Consider the following 26,645-nt stretch of genomic DNA (forward strand, 5'->3'; position numbering starts at 1 on the left):
TGCGACTTTTTGATCACTTTTTATCCTATTTTTTGGGAGGCAAGGGACCAAAAAACGGCAAATCTGGCATAGTTTTTTACGGTTTTTTTATACAGCGTTCACCATGCGTTATAAATAGAGATGAGTGAACCGCGAAAACCGAACCCGGTTTCGGTCCGAACATCGTGAAAAGTTCGGTTCGCAGCGAATCCGAACTTCACCGGTTTTGGCCGAACCTGTTTTGACCGAACCCGGCTACATTTTGGCACCTGCCACATGTTAGATGTAAAATGGAGGATTTCACAATATCACCTGACATCAGGCTACCCCATAATGCCTTGCAAACGGCTCTCCCAGCCAATCGGGAGGCAGCATAGGGGCGGGCTCAAGCCTGCAATAAAAGTCTATGCACGGAGCTCAGCGGCCATTTTACAGACAGGAGCTGTAGGGATAGCATCTCTGTGCAGTTAGGGAAAGCTTTAGGAATCCAGCAATCGAAAGGGCTCATCCACTACAGCGGGAGTCTACTCTCAACATCCAAATTGCAATACAAATTCTCCATTTGCCAAGCCAGTGTGTGAATAAGCTTTTAGAAGGGGCTTATCCAGGGCCGTTGCATCCAACTTGCAATACAGGCAGCTGAGGCAGCCTTTGTAGTACTACAACGCCCAGCATTCCCTGAGTCAGTGCAGTGGCTGATAGAAATTCTCATTCATTGCCATTTGCCAAGCCAGTGTGTGAATACGCTTTTAGAAGGGGCTCATCCCCGTTACCGTTAACATAACAATCCAACTTGCAATACAGGCAGCCTTTGTAGTACTACAACGCCCAGCATTCCCTGAGTCAGTGCAGTGGCTGATAGAAATTCTCATTCATTGCCATTTGCCAAGCCAGTGTGTGAATACGCTTTTAGAAGGGGCTCATCCCCGGCCGTTGCATCCAATTTGCAATACAGGCAGTTGAGGCAGCCTATGTAGTACTACAATGCCCAGCATTCCCTGATTTAGTGCAGTGGCTAATAGAAATTCTCATTCATTGCCATTTGCCAAGCCAGTGTGTGAATACGCTTTTAGAAGGGGCTCATCCCCGGCCGTTGCATCCAATTTGCAATACAGGCAGCTGAGGCAGCGTTTGTAGTACTACAACGCCCAGCATTCCCTGAGTCAGTGCAGTGGCTGATAGAAATTCTCATTCATTGCCATTTGCTAAGCCAGTGTGTGAAAACGCTTTTAGAAGGGGCTCATTCCCGGCCGTTGCATCCAATTTGCAATACAGGCAGCTGAGGCAGCCTTTGTAGTACTACAACGCCCAGCATTCCCTGAGTCAGTGCAGTGGCTGATAGAAATTCTCATTCATTGCCATTTGCCAAGCCAGTGTGTGAATACGCTTTTAGAAGGGGCTCATCGCCGTTACCGTTAACATAACAATCCATCTTGCAATACAGGCAGCCTTTGTAGTACTACAACGCCCAGCATTCCCTGAGTCAGTGCAGTGGCTGATAGAAATTCGCATTCATTGCCATTTGCCAAGCCAGTGTGTGAATACGCTTTTAGAAGGGGCTCATCCCCGGGGTTTTGATTCAACTTGCTACACTCCAGCAGTGAAATGTCTGGTAAAAAAAAGGTTGTGAAAGGACGGGGTAGAGGAAAAAACACCCATGCCGTGTCCTCTTCCAGTCCAAATGTTGGATCTGTTGGTGCCAGACCCAGTACCAGCATTTGTGGCACAAGACATGGGCCCAGTTCCACTAGTAGCAGCAGCCATGTGCCTGCTGGTAGTAGTAGCAGTATCAGCAAGCCAGACTTGTCCATCTCCTCCGGTGGGCGGGTTACTTTAGACAATACGGTCATTGTGGACTGGTTGACTGGCTCGTGGTCATCTCAGCAGGAAGACTCTGACGATTTGGCTTCAAGCCAGGTTTCGTTGGATTCCAGATCCTCTACAGTTCCTTGGCACAGTGACAGTAGTAATATGGGTATTTCTAGCGTTTCCATTCCATCATCTATGTCTTCACTCCCCCTTCCTAGCGGGAAGCCATCATTCCTGAGAGTCCTAAGAGACATCTCCTTGGGTGCGAAGGAAGATACTGAACAACATAGTGATGATGATTTGTTTTCCGCGAGTCAGCCAACAGAGTGTGTTGCGGCTGTGGTGAAGGTGGAAGCGGTGTCCGAGACGCATAGCTGTGGAAGTGGGGGTGTTGGTGGTAGCCGTGGTGGCAGACACAGTTTAGAGGGGGGGCATGGAGCCCGCCAGGATGTCACATGACATTCACAACACAGTGCCAGAAGTGGCAGGGATGATGAGGAGGGCTATGATGATGTTGTTTTAGACAGGACGTGGGAACCAGGTGACGAGGTGATGACGGCGTCAGAGGAGGAGGGTAGTAGAGGCGGCACTGGCAGTGATAAACAGCCAAGCCGAGGTAGGGGCAGAAGTCAATCTGCAAAACGTTGCAGCGGTAGGGTCAGCTCAGCAGCCGGTGACGGCGACACTGATGCTACTGGGGTAGGCTCCCGAAAAAAGCATGCCAGACAAGCGGCAAGCTCGGGTGGAGGTGGTGGACGTGGTACTACCTCTTTACGGTACTCTGCCGTGTGGCAATTTTTCTGTACCTTCCCGGAGGACGAAAACATGGCACAGTGCCGTATCTGCAAGCAGAAAGTAAGGCGTGGGCAGGGCAGCAATGTAGGAACTACCGCTCTATGTAAACACATGGAGCGGCATCACAAGGCCATGTGGGACAATCGACATGCCCAACCATCATGTACATCTAATGAAAACCCCTCTGCCGCTGCTGCTGCTCCGAGTCCCTGTCATCTAAGTAGTAGCCAGGCCTTATCCACCATGTCGTTGTCATCATCATCATCACTGTCATCTAGTGCTCCTCCTACGTCCCGTCAATTATCCATTACGGAATCGTTGTCCAATAAGCAACAATATATACACAGTCATCCACTTGTCGTGCGGCTTAATTCACACCTGGCTAAGTTGTTGGTGGTGCAGTCGCTGCCGTACCACCTTGTCGACTCCGCCGGCTTCAAGCAACTGATGGCGTGCGCTCAGCCTAGGTGGCGCATACCTAGCCGCCATTACTTCTCCAAAACAGCTGTCCCTGCCTTGCACAAGCACGTGGAGGAAAAGGTGGGCCAGTCCTTGCAATTATTCGTGTGCAGCAGGGTACATGCCACTGTCGACACGTGGAGCAGCAACTATGGGCAGGGACAGTACATATCTTTCACGGCCCACTGGGTCAATATTTTGCAGTCCGATGCACCACCGCAGCAATGCCAGGCATTACCACCTCCACGCTTGTATATTTCTGGTTCAACTCCGGACACCAGGCGCCTACAATCCTCCTCCTCCTACTCCTCCTCCTCCTCCTCCTTGCCCTCCTCAATGGAGGTCTTCCCGTCCCTGACAGGACACAGCGTATCTTCCACTCCTCCTCCCTCCTCTTTTCATAGGTGCAGGGTGAAGCGCCACAACGCTGTCTTACACCTGCTGAGCCTGGGCGAGAAAAGCCACACAGGGCAGGAGCTGCTGCTGTGCATCAAGGAGGAAATCGCACGCTGGCTGTCTCCTCTGAAACTCACACTGGACAATGTTGTCTCTGATAATGAGAAGAATGTTGTGGCTGCACTGCGTCTAGGTCACCTGACACACGCTCCTTGCATGGCACATGTGATCAATCTGGTCATAACACGCTTCTTAAAGTCATATGTTGGTTTGAAGGGTGTGCTGGCCATGTCCAGGAGGGTTTGCGTTCGCTTTAGACATTCGTATGCATTTAAGCACGCCCTCCTGGACTTGAAGCGTCAAAACAATCTCCCAGAACACAGCCTGATTTGCGACGTTCCAACACGCTGGAATTCCACCCTGCACATGTTGGACCGTCTGTACGAACAGCGGAAAGCCGTGAATGATTTCCTGATGCAGCAGACGGGCAGCGTTTGGAGCCAGTGTAATTTCGAGTTCAGGCACTGGCAGCTGGTTAGAGACGCGTGTCGCGTTTTGAGGCCCTTTGAAGAGGCCACACGATTTGTGAGCCGTGACGCTAGCGGAATCAACAATGTTATGCCGCTGATATTCATTATGGAGCAAACGCTCACAGCGATGATTCAGCAAAGGATGGAGGAAGGATCACATCTGGCTATGGATGTTGAGGAGGAGGAGGATGAGGATGAGGAAACAGGACCTGAAGAGGAGCTGGATTTGGAGATGGAATCACAGGAAGGGATAGGGGACGAGGCAATGATGGTGATGACGAGTCTGACGACGACCTTGATGATGGACAACCATGGCAGTATGGGGCGGAGATGGAACCAACCGGGCCCACTGAAACGCTGGCCAGGATGGCGAGCTGTATGCTTCGTTACTTGCGCGCTGACTGTCGTATTGTTAGCATGAAGCAAAGAGATGAGTACTGGATAGCCACACTTTTAGACCCTCGGTATAAAGCCAGAATGGGGAAGTTTTTTGCGCCTTCCGAGAGGGAGGCAAAATTGGCTTATTATAGAGAGAAGCTATGCAGCCAGCTTGTCACGGCTTTCAAACGGCAAACACCTGCTGCAAGCATGTCTGACCGGGGGGCCACTCTCCGCTCCCCACTGTTTCATCGTTCCACCGCCTCTGGCAGAGCTACCTCTGCAATAGGCGGCAGCAGCAGCCAATTCAGTTTGGAATATATGATGACAAAATTTTTACATCCAGTACCCCGACCTGACACACATCGTAGTCACCAATGGGATGTTCATCATCACCAGGTCCAGCACCTAAACAACCAGGTTCACTCGTACCTGGACTGTGCCCTTTCTCCGCCAGATCATTGGCAAGAACTGGCCCAGTTTGCCATGGGTGTACTGTCTTGTCCACCCTTCAGTGTAGCGTCAGAGAGGGTATTCAGCACGGCAGGGGGCTTCGTCAACTCTAAGCGAACAAGATTGACCGCTAACAGCTTGGAAAATCTCACGTTTCTGAAAATAAATCAAGCGTGGATCGGTGAGAATTTTAAAACCCCTGTGCCTGATGCCACTGATTAGATCTGACATTGCTGCTGCTGCTGCCGCCTGCTACTGCCGCCTGCTACTATGGGATTCTGTCCTGTCCACTCTTTTTTTAATGTGCCGCTGTTGGTGCTGCTACTACTTCTACCACGAATCCACCCCCAGTGCCGTCTGCTACAAGCAGGCCTGCCCCACCACAGGGCTTTGTCCTGTGACTGTCCAGTGTCTTTTAATGTGCTGCTACTACTACTACCACCCTTGCTGTCCGTTGGCTACCTCTACTACCACCAATACACCTCCACTGCCGTCTGCTACAAGCAGGCCTGAGGCCAGCCCCACCACAGGGCTTTGTCCTGTGACTGTCCAGTCTGTTTTAATGTGCTGCTGCTACTACTACTACCACCACCCTTGCTGTCCGTTGGCTACCTCTACTACCACCAATACACCTCCACTGCCGTCTGCTACAAGCAGGCCTGAGGCCTGCCCCACCACAGGGCTTTGTCCTGTGACTGTCCAGTCTCTTTTTATGTGCTGCTACTACTACTACTACTACTACTACTACCACCACCTTTGCTGTCCGTTGGCTACCTCTACTACCACCAATACACCTCCTGTTAGGGATCTGCCAGGTACTTCATCTAGCTATACTCCTGGGATTAATCAATCCACACCTGAGGCCAGACCTGTTCGACTGACACCATCTCCCACCAACCAGGGTGGCAGGCTCAGGAGTGGGAGAGCCTATCGCGGCCTGGTCTGTCGGAGTTAGCTCCGCCCCCTGCCCTTTATTACCTGCCCTGTGCTCTCCCTCAGTGCTTGTAATTCTTTTGGATTCCTGGCCCCACTGCTGCTTGCTCCAGCCTGCTTCTGCCGTGCTTCTGCCTTGCTGCAGTTCTGCTTGACCTGCTTTACTTTGCCCCTGGCTTGCTTCTGTCTCCGTGCCCGCTCGGGTGTACTCACTTCGTCCTGGTCCTGACTGTTCGTTCGCCGCCCCGTTTCCTCGTGGCGTTCCGTGGCTACTGCCCCTTCCCTTGCGTGTTCCCTGTTTGTCTTCCTGTGCACTTAGCCAGCGTAGGGACCGCCGCCCAGTTGTACCTCGTCGCCTAGGGCGGGTCGTTGCAAGTAGGCAGGGACAGGGCGGTGGGTAGATTAGGGCTCACTTTCCCTTCACCTCCTTCCTGCCATTACATAATTACAAGCCCTTACCTAGTCTACCATTTCTCCTACGCTGACGCTATCATGGACCCCCTTGAGACCCTGACCCAGCAGATGCAGGGCCTCTCCCTACAGGTCCAGGCCCTGGCCCAAAGGGTCAATCAGGGTGACGCTGCTTTAGTAGTACCCCTCACCTCACCTCTAGAACCTGACCTCAAGCTACCTGACCGGTTTTCAGGGGACCGTAAGACGTTTCTCTCCTTCCGGGAGAGTTGCAGACTGTATTTCCGCCTAAAGCCCCACTCCTCAGGTTCCGAGAACCAGCGGGTGGGTATCATCATATCCCGACTCCAGGAAGGGCCCCAAGAGTGGGCCTTCTCCTTGGCTCCTGACGCCCCTGAACTTTCCTCTGTTGATCGTTTTTTCTCTGCCCTCGGACTCATTTACGACGAGACTGACAGAACTGCTTTAGCCGAGAGTCAGCTGGTGACCTTACGTCAGGGTAGGAGACCGGTTGAGGAATACTGTTCTAATTTTAGGAAGTGGTGCGTAGCTTCTCAGTGGAACGATCCGGCCCTAAGGTGCCAGTTTAGGTTAGGATTATCTGACGCCCTGAAGGATCTGCTGGTTAGCTACCCCTCGCCTGACTCCCTTGACCAGGTTATGGCCCTAGCAGTACGACTTGACCGACGTCTCAGGGAACGTCAGCTAGAACGCTTCAGTGTGCTCCCCTCTGACTTTTCTGCGATCCCCCCCGAGGTCCCGTCTCCTCGCCCCTCCACGGAGGACTCGGAGGTACCTATGCAACTCGGGGCCTCCATGTCCCCTCGACAACGTAGGGAGTTTCGCAGAATGAATGGTCTCTGCTTCTACTGTGGGGACGACAAGCATCTACTGAACACCTGTCCCAGGCGCAAGAATAAGAAGCCGGAAAACTTCCGCGCCTAAGTGATCATCGGGGAGGTCACTTGGGCGCACAGGTATTTCCCGTTAATGTGAAACGCAATAACATTTTGCTTCCCTTTCAGGTCTCGTTTGCTGGCCGGTCTGCCACGGGCAGTGCTTTCGTGGATTCTGGCTCATCTGCTAATATCATGTCTGTGGAATTTGCTATGTCTCTAAAGATGCCTTGTATTGATTTACCTTATCCTATCCCTGTAGTAGGAATCGACTCAACCCCCCTTGCTAATGGTTATTTTACTCAGCATACTCCTGTTCTCCTGTTTTTGAACTCCTGGTTGGCTCCATGCATTTGGAGCAGTGCTCTGTACTGGTGATGCAGGGATTATCGTCTGATCTGGTTTTAGGCCTTCCCTGGTTGCAGTTGCATAATCCCACATTTGATTGGAATACTGGGGATCTCACCAAATGGGGTAATGAATGTCTTATGTCATGTCTTTCTGTTAACTCTATTTCTCCCCGGGAGGAGGTAAACACGCTTCCTGAGTTTGTTCAGGACTTCGCCGATGTGTTTTCTAAGGAGGCCTCCGAGGTGTTGCCCCCCCATAGAGATTACGATTGCGCTATCGATTTGGTGCCTGGTGCCAAGCTTCCTAAGGGTAGGATATTTAATCTTTCATGTCCTGAACGTGAAGCGATGAGGGTGTATATCCAAGAATGCCTGGCCAAGGGTTTCATTCGCCCCTCAACTTCTCCTGTAGGTGCTGGCTTCTTCTTCGTGGGGAAGAAGGATGGTGGTCTTAGGCCGTGCATTGATTATCGTAACCTGAATAAGGTCACCGTAAGGAACCAGTACCCACTTCCTTTGATTCCGGATCTTTTTAATCAGGTTCAGGGAGCCCAATGGTTTTCTAAGTTCGATCTACGGGGGGCATATAACCTTATCCGCATCAAAGAGGGGGATGAGTGGAAAACTGCGTTCAACACACCCGAGGGTCATTTCGAATACCTGGTCATGCCATTTGGGTTGTGTAATGCCCCTGCTGTCTTCCAGAATTTTATTAATGAAATCCTGAGAGAGTACCTGGGTAATTTTCTTGTTGTGTACCTTGATGACATACTGGTGTTTTCCAAGGACTGGTCCTCCCACGTGGAGCATGTCAGGAAGGTGCTCCAGGTCCTTCGGGAGAATAATCTGTTTGCTAAGACTGAAAAATGTGTCTTTGGGGTACAGGAGATACCATTTTTAGGGCAAATCCTCACTCCTCATGAATTCCGCATGGACCCTGCCAAGGTTCAAGCTGTGGCGGAATGGGTCCAACCTGCCTCCCTTAAAGCGTTACAGTGTTTTTTAGGGTTCGCCAACTATTACAGGAGATTTATTGCCAACTTCTCGGTCGTCGCTAAGCCTCTTACGGACCTTACCCGCAAGGGTGCCGATGTCCTCCATTGGCCCCCTGAGGCCGTCCAGGCCTTTGAGACTCTCAAGAAGTGCTTTATCTCGGCCCCCGTGCTGATTCAGCCCAACCAAGAGGAGCCATTTATTGTGGAGGTTGACGCTTCCGAGGTGGGAGTGGGGGCCGTCTTGTCCCAGGGTACCAGCTCCCTCACCCATCTCCGCCCCTGTGCTTACTTCTCTAGGAAGTTTTCGCCCACGGAGAGTAACTATGATATTGGCAACCGCGAACTTCTAGCCATTAAATGGGCTTTTGAGGAGTGGCGGCACTTCCTGGAGGGGGCCAGACACCAGGTAACGGTCCTTACGGATCACAAGAATCTGGTTTTCCTAGAATCGGCCCGGAGGTTTAATCCTAGACAAGCTCGGTGGGCACTATTCTTTACCAGATTTAATTTCTTGGTTACCTATAGGGCTGGGTCCAAGAATATTAAGGCTGACGCTCTGTCACGTAGTTTCATGGCCAATCCTCCTTCCGAGAAGGATCCCGCTTGTATTTTACCCCCTGGTATAATCGTCTCTGCCACGGATTCTGATTTAGCTTCTGATATCGCGGCTGATCAGGGTGCAGCTCCCGGGAACGTCCCTGGGGACAAACTGTTTGTTCCCCTGCAATACCGGCTGAGGGTACTCAGGGAAAACCATGACTCCGCTCTTTCTGGTCATCCTGGCATCTTGGGCACCAAACACCTCATTACCAGAAACTATTGGTGGCCTGGGTTGCCTAAAGATGTTAGGGCTTACGTTGCCGCTTGTGAGGTTTGCGCTAGGTCCAAAACCCCTAGGTCCCGACCTGCGGGCCTACTACGTTCCTTGCCCATCCCCCAGAGACCTTGGACCCATATCTCCATGGATTTTATCACCGATTTGCCTCCATCTCAGGGCAAGTCGGTGGTGTGGGTGGTAGTCGACCGCTTCAGCAAGATGTGCCACTTTGTGCCCCTTAAGAAGCTACCTAACGCCAAGACGTTAGCTTCTTTGTTTGTGAAACACATCCTGCGTCTCCATGGGGCCCCAGTCAATATCGTTTCTGACAGAGGGGTACAATTTGTTTCCTTATTTTGGAGAGCTTTTTGTAAAAAGTTGGAGATTGATCTGTCCTTCTCCTCCGCCTTCCATCCCGAAACTAATGGCCAAACGGAAAGGACCAACCAATCCCTGGAACAATATTTAAGGTGTTTCATCTCTGACTGTCAATTCGATTGGGTCTCATTCCTTCCCCTTGCTGAATTTTCCCTGAATAACCGGGTCAGTAACTCGTCAGGGGTCTCCCCGTTTTTCTGTAATTTCGGGTTTAACCCAAGGTTCTCCTCCATCTCCCCTGGTTGTTCCAATAATCCTGAGGTAGAGGAGGTTCATCGGGAACTGTGCACTGTCTGGGCCCAGGTTCAGAAGAACCTAGAGGCGTCCCAGAGCGCACAAAAGATTCAGGCGGATAGTAGACGTTCTGCTAACCCCCGGTTTGTCGTCGGGGATTTGGTCTGGTTGTCGTCCAGGAACTTGCGCCTTAAGGTCCCGTCCAGGAAGTTTGCTCCCCGATTTATTGGACCTTATAAGATCATTGAAGTCCTCAACCCTGTATCCTTCCGTCTGGAGCTCCCCCCATCCTTTCGCATACATGACGTCTTCCATGCCTCCCTCCTTAAACGCTGCTCCCCGTCCTGGTCCCCCTCGAGGATACCTCCTGTTCCCGTTCTCACCCCTGAGGGGGTGGAATTCGAGGTGGCCAAGATTATGGACAGTAGGATGGTCCAGGGCTCCCTCCAGTACCTGGTCCATTGGAGAGGATACGGGCCGGAGGAGAGGACTTGGGTACCTGCCCGTGATGTTCACGCTGGGGTATTGATCAGGAGGTTCCACCTCCTCTTCCCCACTAAACCGGGTCCCCTTAGTAAGGGTCCGGTGGCCCCTCATAAAAGGGGGAGTACTGTTAGGGATCTGCCAGGTACTTCATCTAGCTATACTCCTGGGATTAATCAATCCACACCTGAGGCCAGACCTGTTCGACTGACACCATCTCCCACCAACCAGGGTGGCAGGCTCAGGAGTGGGAGAGCCTATCGCGGCCTGGTCTGTCGGAGTTAGCTCCGCCCCCTGCCCTTTATTACCTGCCCTGTGCTCTCCCTCAGTGCTTGTAATTCTTTTGGATTCCTGGCCCCACTGCTGCTTGCTCCAGCCTGCTTCTGCCGTGCTTCTGCCTTGCTGCAGTTCTGCTTGACCTGCTTTACTTTGCCCCTGGCTTGCTTCTGTCTCCGTGCCCGCTCGGGTGTACTCACTTCGTCCTGGTCCTGACTGTTCGTTCGCCGCCCCGTTTCCTCGTGGCGTTCCGTGGCTACTGCCCCTTCCCTTGCGTGTTCCCTGTTTGTCTTCCTGTGCACTTAGCCAGCGTAGGGACCGCCGCCCAGTTGTACCTCGTCGCCTAGGGCGGGTCGTTGCAAGTAGGCAGGGACAGGGCGGTGGGTAGATTAGGGCTCACTTTCCCTTCACCTCCTTCCTGCCATTACACCTCCACTGCCGTCTGCTACAAGCAGGCCTGCCCCACCACAGTCTTTTTTTAATGTCCTCTTTTTATCTTGGGGATTGTAAAATTCTGCCACAGTTTATTTTCCACATGTTTTGTTCCAAAGGAAGCCTTGGCTTGATCTTCCATGTTGTCTGTGTTTGCCTAGTAACCGACGCCGGTCCTCATACACAGCACAGCACCATCCGCAGTACCTCTGACAAGTCTCAGAAACACAACCACAGGGCTTTGTCCTGTCCACTCTTTTTTAATGTGCTGCTGTGCTGTTGATGCAGCTACTACTACCACCACCACCCGTGCTGTCAGTAGTCCACCACCACCACTACTTCCAGTCAACCACCACCAATCCACCCCCACTGCCGTCTGCTACAAGCAGGCCTGCCCCACCACAGGGATTTGTCCTGTGACTGTCCAGTGTCTTTTAATGTGCTGCTACTACTACTACCACCCTTGCTGTCCGTTGGCTACCTCTACTACCACCAATACACCTCCACTGCCGTCTGCTACAAGCAGGCCTGAGGCCTGCCCCACCACAGGGCTTTGTCCTGTGACTATCCAGTCTCTTTTTATGTGCTGCTACTACTACTACTACTACTACCACCACCCTTGCTGTCCGTTGGCTACCTCTACTACCACCAATACACCTCCACTGCCGTCTGCTACAAGCAGGCCTGGAGGGCTTGTGAAAAGCCATTGCTTGTTGCTTTTACATCCATGTATGGATGAACCCCGGCAGGCATCTGCCAATAAAAAGGGTAAATTTTTGGAGGGCTTGTGAAAAGCCATTGCTTGTTGCTTTTACATCCATGTATGGATGAACCCAGGCAGGCATCTGGCAATAAAAAGGGTAAATTTTTGGAGGGCTTGTCAAAAGCAATTGCTTGTTGCTTTTACATCCATGTATGGATGAACCCCGGCAGGCATCTGCCACCATAAAGGGTAAATTTTTTGAGGGCTTGTCAAAAGCCATTGCTTCTTCTTTTACCACCTTATATGTATGAACCCTGGCAGGCATCTGCTGCCAAAAATGGTTAATTTTTGTACCTTTTTTAGCAATGCATTAAGCAAACAACATGCACAAGTGCAGTGGTTTCTGTTAGTTATCACCGTGTCCCATCCGTTTTTCTATAGCCATACATGTTGGCGTAACTTTGACACTAACTTTGCCTTAAATACAGCTCAAAAGTACTTGGATACACTCATGGGTGACCTAAGAGTGTTATACAGGGCTTCTAGGGCTTTTAAACAGTGTTATACACGATTTTTAGGGGCTTTCTTGAATTACAGGTTCGGTCAGAACTAGTTCGGTCCGAATCGAACTTTTTCATGAAGTTCGGCGAACCAGCTGAACCAAACTTTTCTTAACCCCTTAATGACCGGGCCTGAAAAGACCTTAATGACCAAGCCAGATTTGTTAAATCTGGTATGTCTGACTTTATCAGAGAATAACTCTGCGAAAGTTTTGAATATCCAAGTAATTCTGACATTGTTTTTTCGTCACATGTTGTACTTTATTTTAGTGGTAAAAGTAGACTGATACGATTTGCGGAAATTAATGAAAAAATATAGAAATTGAAGAAATTTTGTAAAAATTATCATTTTTCCCTATTTTTAACTGCAATATGTCACATATGTACATACATACTGTACAATTTTTTTTATTAAATATATATTTCCATCGCTTTACTCTATTTTGGCAGCACTTTTGAAAAAATAAAAAAATTTTGAGCAATTTAGAAGACTTACAAGTTTAGTAATGATTTTATAAATTTTGAAGTACATTTTGTTTTCCTGCACCAAGCCAGGTTTTCAGAGGCTCATAGGTGTCAGAATGGTGGAAACCCCCACAAGTGACACCATTTTGAAACTACAACCCTTAAGGTATTTATTAAGGGGTGTTGTAAGTATTTTGTCCCCACAGTTTTTTTTAAGAATTCATGCAATGCAGGCGTAAAAAAATATAATTTCACTTTTTTCATAAAAGTATCATATTGAAGACCGATTTCTTTGTAAAGCGACAATAAGAATGAAGAAATGCACCCCAAAATCTATCACCCTGTTTCTCCTGTTTTCAAAAACGCCCACATTGTGACCCTAATGCGTTGCCTGGACACACGGCAGGGCCCGAAAGGAAGGGAGCAACCGGAGGCATTCAGGTCTCATTTTTGCTTGAAAATGTTTTAGGCTCCACTGTACATTTGGAGAGGTTTTGAACTGCCAGAACGATAGAAACTCCCCATAAACGACCCCATTTAGAAAACTAGACACCTTAAGGTATTTATCTAGGGGTGTAGTGAGTATTTTGACCTGACAGTTTTTTGCTAAATTTAATGCATTGCATGTGAAATTTAAAAAAAACAAACACTTTTTATACAAAAGTATCACTTTGAAGACCGATTTCTTTGTAAAGCGACCATCAGAATGAAGAAACACACCCCAAAATCTATCACCCTGTTTCTCCTGTTTTCAAAAATGCCCACATTGTGACCCTAATGCGTTGCCTGGACACACGGCAGGGCCCGAAAGGAAGGGAGCAACCGGAGGCATTCAGGTCTCATTTTTGCTTGAAAATATTTTAGGCCCCACTGTACATTTGGAGAGGTTTTGAACTACCAGAACGATAGAAACTCCCCATAAACGACCCCATTTAGAAAACTAGACACCTTAAGGTATTTATCAAGGGGTGTAGTGAGTATTTTGACCCCACAGTTTTTTGCTAAATTGAATGCATAGCAGGTGAAATAAAAAAACAAACACTTTTTATATAAAAGTATCACTTTGAAGACCCATTTCTTTGTAAAGCGACCATGAGAATGAAGAAACACCCCCCAAAATCTATCACCCTGTTTCTCCTGTTTTCAAAAATGCCCCCATTGTGACCCTAATGCGTTGCCTGGACACACGGCAGGGCCCGAAATGGAGGTAGCACCCGAAGACTTTCAGGACACACATTTTTCTTGAAAATGTTTCAGGTCCCATTACACATTTATAGAGGCACTGAGCTGCCCAAAAGATAGAAACTCCCCATAAATGACCCCATTTTGAAAACTAGACCGCTTAAGGTATTCATCTAGGTGTGTACTAAGTATTTTGACCCCACAATTTTCGCAGGAATTAATGCAAAGTAGGTGGAAAGAAAATTTTATTTCACTTTTTTTCACAAATGTGTCATTTTAAGGTCAGATTTCTTGTACAGAGGACATGAGAATAAGGAAATGCACCAGAAAATGTATCACCCTGTTTCTCCTGTGTTCAAAAATATCACCATTGTGGCCCTAATGTGTTTCCTGGACACACGGCAGGACCCAAAAGGAAGGGAGCACCCGGAGGCTTTCAGGACACACATTTTGCTTTGAAAATGGGAGGATTCTACTTTTCTAGATTGAGAAATAGATGTCCCTAACAGTTTCTACACCCTATGACTATGTCGTGCTAAGAAAGCAGCTGTCCTGAAATCATGTCAGTCCATAGACATTATGTATATCAACCCGCTCTGATATATAGTAAGTTAGAGTGGGAAAATGTATTAAACTGTTGGCGGAAAAAGGCAATATATCCAAAAAAAAGGAGGAAGAATGTATCCAGCTATGTGGAAAACTAGAGCATGTTCACAGGATGAAAGAAAATTTGTAGGGCTGTAATGACTTTATTATTCAAAGTGACTGGTCATACAACGTCTCTTTAGCTCCATCAATCCCTATATAAGGGACGAATGTGCCAAGTGACGCGGTACACCATAACAGGCCCCTGCCCGGCAAGGTAGGAACCGCCATGTGCACAAAACAACCAATCACCTGTAGAATATATAAAGGGGCAGTGTCCCACACCGTATGTATAGATACAGTAAAGGACCACTACTCCCCAAATGAATGTCGCTATTTCTAGAAGTATTGTCGGGTGTAAGAGGTCCACCAAAAACCCGAACAAAACTGTAATAAAGCCCATAGTGTATTGATAAGGACAAAACAGGGACTTATGCATAGACCAGGGTTGGAAGGACAAGCGGAACAATAATATTGTGACTCACTTCGCTGTCCTCGTTTGCTGCAGACCCGACACCGTTTTTTGGGGTATTTTTGGTTAGATGTTGAAGGGATGGGGTGTAAAAAATGTTTTTCAACAAGTCGGTGTACATCCTCTGACTCATGGACTACTCTCTGGTCTGCAGATTGAAATAGGAGATCTTCAATCACTTTCTCCTGAAATTCAAAGAATGTCGCCCTGCCCGCTGATTATTTGTACAGGACAAATGCGTTCTGCATCGCAACCTGAATTTGTTATAGCCGATGACACACACAGGCTTTTGTCTATCTGCAGAGGCCCCACGTTCTCTAATAGTTGCTGTTGCACTTGAATGGACAGTGCTGATCATGTAGACGTCCTTGCGGTCACGAAATTTTAAAGCCAGCATCTTCTCAATTTGAAAAGTGCATGACTCCCCCTTTCGTAGTTTTTTATCCACAAGTTGACGTGGGAAACCTTTGCGATTCCTGCGTATTGTGCCACAGGCTCCGGTGTTGGCACAATGAAGGGCGCTAAACAATGGCACACTGGTATAAAAACTGTCCGTGTATACATGATACCCCTTGTGTAGGAAAGGGCCAATTAAATCCAACACAATCTTACCAGTGGTACCAATATTTGGAGGGCACCCTGGTGGATTAAATTCACTGTCTTTACCCTCGTAGATCTTAAATGCACATGTGTAGCCAGTAGTGCTTTCACATAACTTGTAGATCTTTACCCCGTATTTTGCACTTTTTGAGGGTATGAATTGACGGAATGAGAGACGCCCTTTGAAATTTGTGGGATTCCACAACCTGGCATTAGGTGACGAAGGCTTATTGGCAATGTACTGCCTGGCATACAAATTTGTTTCCTGCACAAAATGTTCCAAAACTTGGTCCGTAATAAAAATATTAAAATAATTTAGTGGTGAAAAATTACTGACATTGGGACTTATGCCAGGAGTAGCAATAAAGTCATTTATGGTGGGAGAAAATAAACTCGTGGGTTCCCACACTAAATCGGTTTGGTGGGGTTGTGCAATTTCAGGGGCTGCACTTTGAACGGACGTTGTGGCAACTGCGCCGTCTCCCATATCACTGGTGCTGGGTCTCATATCCATAGAATCCCTTGAAGCGACACTTTCGCTGTCGCTTTCAAGTAAGGCTGGGTTCACACGACCTATTTTCAGACGTAAACGAGGCGTATTATGCCTCGTTTTACGTCTGAAAATAGGGCTACAATACGTCGGCAAACATCTGCCCATTCATTTGAATGGGTTTGCCGACGTACTGTGCAGACGACCTGTCATTTACGCGTCGTCGTTTGACAGCTGTCAAACGACGACGCGTAAAAATACAGCCTCGTCAAAAGAAGTGCAGGACACTTCTTTGGACGTTTTTGGAGCCGTTTTCTCATAGACTCCAATGAAAACAGCTCCAAAAACGGACGTAAAAAACGCAGCGAAAACGCAGCGAAAACCGTGAGTTGCTCAAAAAACGTCTGAAAATCAGGGTCTGTTTTCCCTTGAAAACAGCTCCGTATTTTCAGACGTTTTTGGTCACATACCCTAAAAGCTCAACTTCAGATGCAGAATCCGTATCTGAGCATAGCATCTGATAGGCTTCCTCAACGCTGTATTTTCTGGCAGCCATAATGATAATACAGTCTAAACCGCAAATAATAAATGGAACTAGCGGTTTCAATTTTTTTTTTATCAACTAAGGCCTCATGCACACGACCGTAAAAACACCCGTTATTGCGGGTCGTAATTACGACCCGCAATAACCGGCTCATAGACTTCTGTTACCCACGGGTACCTTCCCATTTTCTCACGGGAAGGTGCCCGTGCCGTTAAAAAAATAGAACATGTTCTATTTTTCTATTTTACGGGCCGTGCTGCTATACTTTATAATGACAGCACGGCTCGCAAAAGCGGCCGGCTGCCCGCGGCCGGCCGTGCCCGGCCGTGCTCGTAATTATGAGTCGTAATTACGAGCACGGCCGTGTGCATGAAGCCTAATCAACTAAGAACACCCTACGCCGTCTAAGGCCCCATGCACACGAACGTGTTTTTGCGGCCGCAATTCCCCCGAACATCCACGGGAGAATTGCGGCCCCATTCTTTTCTATGGGGCCATGCACACGACCGTAGTTTTTGCGGTCCTTGCACGGCCCGGGAGCCCGGACCGCAGAAAGAACGGGCATGTCTTATTACGGCCCTGTTCTGCGGTCCGGGCTCATTGAAAACAATGGTGGCGGCCATATGCATGTCCTGCGATTTGCGGGCGGCCTGCGGCTGACAGTCCGCAGCCGGCCGACCCGAAAATCACGGCCGTGCACACGGCTACGGTCGTGTGCATGAGGCCTAACAGCGTACACGCCGTCTAACAGCGTACCCTAAAAAGAAAGTCGTTTATAGTACGATTCTTAGTATATACAGTAAATATATTTATATTTATATATATGTATATACTATATACTATAAAATACTGAAAAAAATTTGTTTTTTTAAAAAAAACTGTGTGTGAGGAACAAGTGATTTTGTGTGGGGACACTGACACACTTGTATCTGTTTCTCTCCACAGCTAGAACAGTGAGGAGAAACAGATACATGTTTTTACTTTTATTTTACAGTAGTGATCACTATGATTGGATCTCATAGTGATCACAAAAGATCAGGAACCAATACTATTGGCTCCTGATCACTGCTCTAAGAACAGAGCTGCTAGCAACAGCTCGTTCTTAGAGCAGGAGCTGTCATTTAGACACTCCCGGCGGCTCTGTACGCAGTAACAGCATGTGACCGCTGTGATTGGCTGTCACAGCGGTCACATGCTGTTACGACGAAATCGGCAGGTTCTGATGGCTGCACTAAGAACCGGACCGGTTACTTACAGCCGGTTTTTAGTGCAGATGTCACCAGGGTGCCGTTAAACCCCCTCTACTACAGCGATGCCAAAATGCGTCGCTGTAGACTGAGTACCTGCACCGCCTGACGTCAAAAGATGGTGGGCGGTCGTTAAGGGGTTAAGTTCGCTCATCTCTAGTAATAAACAAGCTAGGAACAGAACAAAACTGATATGGTTAAATAAAAGAGTAAGGGGCGGGCAATAAATGATAAAAAGAAAGCATTCAAACTACTAAAGCAAGACAGTAGTGACGAGGCATTCAATTATTCTTAAGAAAAAAATAAGTTGTGTAAAAGACAAAGGCAGGAAAGACTCGTTGCCAAAGAAAGTAGAAATAACTCAAAAATATTTTTCAAATATATAAATAATAAGAAACTTAAGACTGAAAGTGTTGGCCCTCTCAGAAATAATCTTGGTGTAATGGTGGAGGAGGATGAGGAAATGTTTTTTTCTCTACTATATTTACACAGGCAAATCCAATGTCTCATGACATGATTTCGGATAAAATAAATTGTCCATTAAATGTGACCGGCTTAACCCAGCAAGAAGTGCAGAGCCGCCTTAAAAACACTAAAATTAACAAATCACTGGGTCTGGATGGTATACAGCCCTGCGTTCTTCAGCAATTAAAGGGTAACTAAACAATCAACAAACTTCTGACATGTCAGTGACATGTCAGAAGTTTGATTGGTGGGGGTCCAAGCACTGATATCCCAAGCACTGATATCAATCGCTACAACGAAGTGGCAGAAGCGCTCGTGTGAGCACTGAGCTACTTAGTTTATTTTCGCCTTTTTCTCGTAGCGTTGTACGGGCCCATAGACTTTCTATTGAGTTCGTACACCGCTACATCGGCTTTCCGAGAAACGGCAAACAGAAATTAAGTGGCTCAGCGCTCACACGAGCGCTTTTGCCGCTTAGTTTTAGCGATTAGTGGGGGTCTCAGTGCTCACACCCCCACCAATCAAAACTTCTTACCCTTTAAGTACCATTATAGACAGTCCCTTATTTCCAATAGTTAAGGTTTCTGGGCTGTTTAATTGTATCCACGTCCATAATTGTGTGCTAGGAAGACTGGATCGGTTCCCGCTTCTCCCCAGTTCTGCGAACCGGCTGTAATTTTTACAACCGGTTTAGGAGAACTGAATAGAAATGGCCGGAACCTACTCCTAGTTGCAATGGCAAATTTTGCAAAGGTTCCCTGTAAATTCTGATTATACCCTGATTTTAAAGAAATCTATCCATTAAGTCATCTATCTATCTATCTATCTATCTATCTATCTATCTATCTATCTATCTATCTATCTATCTATCTATCTATCTATCTATCTATCTATCTATCTATCTATCTATCTAATTATCTATCTATCTATCTATCTATCTATCTATCTATCTATCTATCTATCTATCTATCTATCTATCTAATCTATCTATCTATCTATCTATCTATCTATCTATCTATCTATCTATCTATATTCTGTTTTCCTATGTTTTAGAATAGGAATGATGTAAACCAATTAATAAGACAGCGCGGTTCTACTTGTTGTATTTCCTACTGTGGTCATAGACGTTGTTTGAGCTGTAATAAGGATGCCGATACATGGCTGGTTAGCCAAAAGTGCTACAGAATGTGAAGATTTTTTTAATACCTTGTAGTAGTAGGGGAGGGAATTGATAAAAGGGGCGGGATCATTTGGGGCACTGGAAGAGTGAAGACCTCCTTTCAGTGTATTCTAATAAAATTTACCCACTCTCCTACAAACATTATTGTAAAACTTAGTGAAGTTACAACAAGAAAACAAGAAAAGTATTAACAGATCAGTTCTATAGTTAGTACATGCGACTGTAACAGATATAGCTTTTGTTAGATGATTCAAATATTTTTTTAGTTTTTTTTGTAAAACATGGGCCTCTATTTTATAAAATGTTTTATTTCTTTGTGTTATTAGTGGTAAAATGTACAAAAAAAAAATATTATTTGACATTTTTAGAATTTCATCCTGCAGCTGCCCTTTTCTCATATTTTATTTATTTATATAGTGCCAACATATTCCTGAGCACTGTATAAAGATTGTCATCAGGCCATGTCCCCATTGGGGCTCGCAGTCTAATTCCAAATTAACCTATTAGTATGTATTTTTGGAGTGTGGAAGGAAACCGAAGAACTCGGAGGAAACTTACACAAACATGGGGAGAACATACAAACTCATGCAGATGTTGTCCTTGGTCATATTTGAATTGAGGACCCCAGTGCTGTAAGGCAACAGTGCTAAATACTTTAGCTGCAAACTCTGCAGCCCCATTTAAAAATAGCTCTATAGAGTTATATGCCGATCGGCAGAATGTTTATAGATGTTGAGTGACCACTCGTTGTTAAAGTCGTCGCATATGATTGCACAGAGGTTTTTGTCAGGCATAAAAAAACTTACCTCAAAACTCATTCAGGATCCTTTAGGCAGATTTTGAAATGGCAGCATTTTTTTATGCTTTTTTTAGCCCATTTTTGCTGCGGTCTTTGTTAGGCTTTTTTTTTTTTATTTAATCAAATACAAAAACCATGGGCGTTTTTTGACAAAAAGCTCACCAAAGGTCAAAGGCACTCCAAGATAGAGCATGCTGCTTGTTTTATTTCCACGGGCGGTCAAAAGTTGCTCGGGGAAAAAAACGCCTTTGCCTCCCATTGAAATCAATGGGGGGGGGGCGATTTGTGGCATTTTTGTGGTGCTGATTCCGACCATATGGAGTGTCCGCTCTGTGTAGTAGTCCTCTATAACTGTGTTAAATGTAAGCTGTGTGTTTTACTAAACTATGTTTTATGGATATTTTTTGAGTTTACAATGTATTATACAAAGAGTATACAATATATTTAAAATAATAATTAGTTTTTTGTTCTACAATGTAAGAACACAAAGATATTATATAATACAATATTTGAACAACATGTTAATTATCCATAAAGTCAAAACATACAAAAATATGAAACCCTTTTATTATAAATAGCATAGATAAAAAAATTATTGATGATCTTTGCTGCGTATCATAGTTGGATTATGTGGAAATATTTTCTTTCTGAAAAACTTTTTAATAGCATTTTTGACCTCTTGGTTTCTTAATGTATAGATAATTGGGTTTAATAAAGGAGTCAGCACAGTATACAGCACAGATATCAACTTATCTGCTGGATAGTTCACGGGAGGTCTTAAGTAGATAAATACACATGGTCCAAAAAAGAAGGTAACAACCAAAAGATGTGAAGCACAGGTAGAAAAAGCCTTGCGCCTCCCTTCTGATGAATGGATCTTTAAGATTGTTGTAATGATGCCAAGGTAAGAAAACAATAAAACAACAAAACAAGCAAGAGAAATCATTCCACTGTTGGCAATAATAAATATATCTATAAAGTATGTGTCTGCACAGGAAAGCACGGAAAGTGGGTGAACATCACAGAAGAAGTGATTGATTTTGTCTGGACCACAAAATGGAAGCTGGTAGGTGAGAAAAGCCTGAGTGAAAGAGTGCAAAAACCCGGCAAACCAGCTAAATGCCACCAAACAGAAGCAAAACGCGTGATTCATGACCGAATGATACCGTAGTGGATTACAAATGGCCACATAGCGGTCATATGCCATGACAGTAAGTAGGAAGCACTCTGTGCCACCAAACAAATGAAGAAAGAAGAGCTGGGATATGCATTGGTTAAAAGAGATTGTCTTTCTTTTTGAAAGAATATTAATAAGCATCTTTGGTATAGTGACTGTTGAGTAACACATGTCCAAAAGAGACAAATTACTAAGAAAGAAGTACATTGGGGAACGCAAATGTGAATCTATATGAACTGCAGTCATAATGGCCAAATTCCCAGAAAAAGTCATTAAATACAGGACCAGAAAAACGACAAAGAAAATGACATGTGATTCATGTGAGTGGGAGAGGCCACTAAGAGTGAACTCCACCACTGAACTTTGATTTCTAAACACCATCTTGTGTTTCTGTGAGGACGGCTTTCAATAGAAAAGGACAGTGCATTAAAAATGAACATGCATAACCATAAATAAGAAATAGGGCTTACGCACATGGGTGAAATATGTCCCATTAAAACCTTTGTACAGAGCCGTAATATGACGTCCATAGACGTCTATAGAGCTCTACTGTACCTCCATGTCACTCTGGTTTCCTACTATCACAAAGATGAATTTTTCTGTTAGCCAGTTGCTGATAGCCCAGTGTTGCAGAATAATATTTCTGATCTAATATTTATAGAATTACTTTGGGTGCATTTGCGATCAGAAATTCCCCTGGAACTCTTGTTAGGACTGTAAAAATAACTCCTTCATCTCTAATTAATAGAATTGATAATACACGTTTGTATTATACAAATCACTGGGTACACTTACTACAGTCGCTAAGTGTAACAAAACACTTTGTCTTTCACACATACAGTACAGATGTGGCAAAGTTGAACTTGACTCTGATAACTTTCTGCAGCGTGATATTGGATAACAAAAGCCATTGAAAAGCCTTTAAAAAAATCAAGATAAAGTTTCTTGCCACCATGTATTTATTGCGTTAAGATCAAGTTAAAGATTGCTACATCTGTATGTCTTTACTCAAAGGCGGGGACAAAGGATTAGGCAGAGTAGGTGATTGCCTAGGGTGCTATTGAAAGGGGGGTGCAATTTATAGAAAAAAAAACTCTGATTTTAATTATGTTGTAAAAACCATTGTACGCTGTTTCTGAGCCGCAAATAATGCTGTAGGTGTACAGATGTAGCCATCTTTATCTTGACTTTTCACGCATTAAATACAGTGTCAGGAAACTAGACTTTTTCAATGGCATTTGTTGTGTGATATCGATATCACACTGCAGCAAGTTATAAGAGACAAGATAAATTTGGCTACATCTGTACGATGAGTGATTGTCTTTGATACATTGGTGTGACAGCGATAAATAGGAATACACCCACTGCATTTAGGCAACACATTAGAGGTAGAAAGAGGGAAAAGATAAGCAGCAGACCGCACATTGCCCTTGTATTGAGTTGATTGAAATGGAAAGTATGAATTATAAATAAGAACTCTGAGGATTGGTTAAGAAGGGAGTTGACATGAGACAATTGAATGAACGGTTGTCTATATCAGATCTATGATGTTGAACTTCAGGTAACAAGGAGGAAGCACATTCTAAACTTCCTGCCTTGGAAACAAAGAGAGTTTGTCTTCTAAAGCAGTGATCCCCAACCACCGGGCCGTGGACCAATACCGGCCTGTGGTACATGGGACCAAATGTCTTTCCAGCAGGCCGGGCTGGAGGAAGAACACAGACTTCTGGGTAAGTATAAGTTTTTTTTTTCTGAGTTGCGTTTTTGAGGTGGAATCGCTGGGATTCCACCGATATAAACGCAACAACTTCTATTTATTGCGGCTTTTACCTCTCCTTTGAATTCAATGGGGAAAACCTGCAACAAATAAGCAACATTTACACAAATACAATTGACATGCTGCACCGCATGTCAATTTCTGAGCGGATTTTCGGCTCAGCTTTTACGCATCGTGTGGATGAGATTTGTTTTATCTCATCCACTTTGCTGCTACTGTATTATGCAGTGGATTTTCCACAACAAAATCCGTTGTGGAAAATCCGCTGTATTTACGCAATATGTGAACTGACCCTAACCCCCCTCCCCCTTTACTGCACAAAACACACAAAAAAATAAAAATAAGTTAGTGTTTCTAAAAATATTTTTCCACGTAGAAGGGTTGTCTTATAAGGACAAACCCTGTCCATATAACAAAGGTGGACAAAGACTTTAAGACAGAACAACAGACCAATGACAAAAATGATTGAGAGAATCACTATTTGGTATTAAGGAAGCAGCAACTTTTCCTCTTGTTTTAGAGAATGGACACAGCAGAGACTTTTCTTACACTTTGAAAGATCAGTCATTTGAAAGGGAACTTGACCCAGTTTACTAGTCGCTGAAGTTGGAGTTGCCTGTGAACCTTCAAGATTACTAAAGTTTCTGAACCGTAGCTACACCAGGTGAGAGCACTGTGTCTCTCACAGCACAATAGTATTCAGCAGTGTCTTCAGGCAAAGCATGAGACTTCTTGAGATGACTCGACCTCTCCATGGGAAGTACTGACATTACAAATGTTCCAGCATCTATTCCGCCATCATATCCACTTGAAAGAAATTCAAACATCCCATCCGCTGTTTTTTTGTACCAGAACATGAATTCATGACTAGTAACGTTCTGATGGCAGGAGATTGTGACTTCTTGACCTTCAGTTGTTCTTATGTGATGTTCCTGGAACACTTGACATTGGGTTGTAGCGAATGCTAAACAAAACATAAAGAAATGCATACAAATTATTGCTATCAATGATAGAATAAAGATCAACATCAATTAAACGTGATTTGTAATGATATATCATGAATTAATGAAGGTTGTAGAACATAGATTAAGGTAAAACGGTTACTGTTGTCCTCACGATGTATGAAAAACGGTAATGAAATGGGTAACTGACAATAGGAAAATCTTACCTACGAACAAATGAATGAAGCGGAGATAATTCATGGCAGGTCTGGAGTTTTACTCTTATTGTCTGACACAAATGAGAAGTTCACTCTATGTTTCCTGTGTCTGTCTACGTCATATAGTTTATTCTTCCTATCAGGTTCTATGAAGTGATATTGTAACTGATGAAAATGGTAATGTCTATGCTGAGGGCATATTTTCCAGCAGAGTAAAATACTCCTCTTAGCATTTTTGAGGAGTATTTTTAGCCATGGAGGAGTATGTAGTTTGCGGTAATTCAAATCAATAATACGTAAGGATACGTGGTGTTAAAAACCCACTATTTCTGCAGGGAAACATTACTAGAACTTAAACCAATGCTGTCATGCAAAAAAGCGAGTTTAGGCAATTCTAAATCTATTTTACATCACAAACTGAAGAATCACAATGCAGAATTCCATGTGAACAGATCAAGTCAGAGTAAAAAAAGTTGAAATAGTGGAACTTGTCAAATCAGGTGTTTTCTTTTTACGCTCCTGGCCTTCTATGAGCCATAACTTTTTTATTTTTCCGTCAATAGAGTGGTGTGAAGGCTTGTTTTTTTTTTTAGAAGTTATAGTTTCTAGTGGCACCATTTAAAGTACCATATACAGTTATACTATAATGTACTGGGAAACTGAAAAAAATACTCTATGTGGGCGGAATTGGAAAAAACTGTGATTCCTCTATTTTCTTTTTGGTTTCGTTTTTACAGTGCGGTAATAACGACAAATTTTCTTTATTTTGCTTGTCACTATAATTATCGCAATACCAGATTTATATAGGTTTTTTTAATGTTTTACTCCTTTTAGGGTATGACCATATGTGGCGGAGTTCTGCATACACTGTCCGCATCAATGCCGCTCAGAATCTGCGTTGCAGATTCTGTTGCGGCTTTGCCTAAAATGGACATTAAATTGATGCGGACTAGCCATTGCGTATTGAGGGGAAGAGGGCTTCCCTTCTCTCTATCAGTGCAGGATAGAGAGAAGGGACATCCCTTTCCCTAGTAAAAGTAAAAGAAATTCATACTTACCCGGCCGTTGTCTTGGTGACGCGTCCCTCTTTCGACATCCAGCCCGACCTCCATGGATGACGCAGCACTCCATGTGACCGCTGCAGCCTGTGATAGGCTGCAGCCGTCACTTGGACTGAAACGTTATCCCGGGAGACCGGACTGGAGGAAGAAGCAGGGAGTTCTCGGTAAGTATGAACTTCTATTTTTTTTACAGGTTGATGTATATTGTGATCGGAAGTCACTGTCCAGGCTGCTGAAACAGTTACTGCCGGTCGTTTAACTTTTTCAGCACCCTGGACAGTGACTTTTTACTGACGTCGCCTCGCAACGCTCCCGTAATTACGGGTGCACACACGTAGTCACCCGTAATTACGGGAGCCCCATTGACTTCCTCAGTCTGACCGTAGACCTAGAAATACATAGGTCCAGTCAGAATGAAGAACTATCATGTTAGTAAAACCAATACGCTCCGCAGCACACATAACATCTGCGGACTTCATTGCGGAATTTTGACTCTCCATTGAAGTCAATGGAGAAATTCCGCAATGAGTCCGCAACAAGTCGGCTACACGTCCGCAACAGTCAGTGTATGCTGCGGACACCAAATTCCGCACTGCAGTCTATGCTCCGCAGCGGAATTGTCTGCAACGTGTAAACGAACCCAACTAAAAAGCTGTGGAAAGCAATGGAGAAACGTGTACACTGCGGATCTCTGCTGCGGACTGTCCGCAGCGGAATTCCAGAGCAATTCCGCTACGTCTAGTCATGCCCTTATAAAAAAACTATTTGTTAGAAATGTTATTTTTTTTTCCATATTCTAAAAGCCATAACTCTTTTATTTTTTTGTTGATTTGAGGGCTTATTACACTACCGTTCAAAAGTTTAGGGTCACTTAGAAATGTCCTTATTTTTGAAAGAAAAGCACAGTTTTTTTCAATGAAGATAACATTAAATTAATCAGAAATACACTCACTCACATTGTTAATGTGCTAAATGACTATTTTAGCTGAAAACGTCTGGTTTTTAATGCAATATCTACATAGGTGTATAGAGGCCCATATCCAGCAACCATCACTCCAGTGTTCTAATGGTACATTGTGTTTGCTAACTGTGTTAGACGGCTAATGGATGATTAG

The 26,645-nt window shown here is 45.2% G+C and overlaps 1 protein-coding gene across 1 annotated transcript in view; it reads right to left on the reverse strand.

Moving 5' to 3' along the window:
- The window catches only part of LOC142759487 (olfactory receptor 4E2-like), a 44,555-nt gene extending 22,641 nt beyond the window's left edge, over positions 1 to 21,914 (reverse strand). The window contains exons 1-2 of the mRNA XM_075861738.1: positions 21,011 to 21,914; positions 15,644 to 15,720 (exon numbers count right to left, since the gene is read on the reverse strand). Of these exons, the coding sequence (XP_075717853.1) occupies positions 15,644 to 15,720; positions 21,011 to 21,914 (981 nt within the window). The remainder of the gene's footprint in view (positions 1 to 15,643; positions 15,721 to 21,010) is intronic.
- Between the last annotated feature and the right edge of the window lie 4,731 nt (positions 21,915 to 26,645).

This window comes from Rhinoderma darwinii, chromosome 1 (assembly GCF_050947455.1).
Source record: "Rhinoderma darwinii isolate aRhiDar2 chromosome 1, aRhiDar2.hap1, whole genome shotgun sequence".
Taxonomy (NCBI): Eukaryota; Metazoa; Chordata; class Amphibia; order Anura; family Rhinodermatidae; genus Rhinoderma; species Rhinoderma darwinii.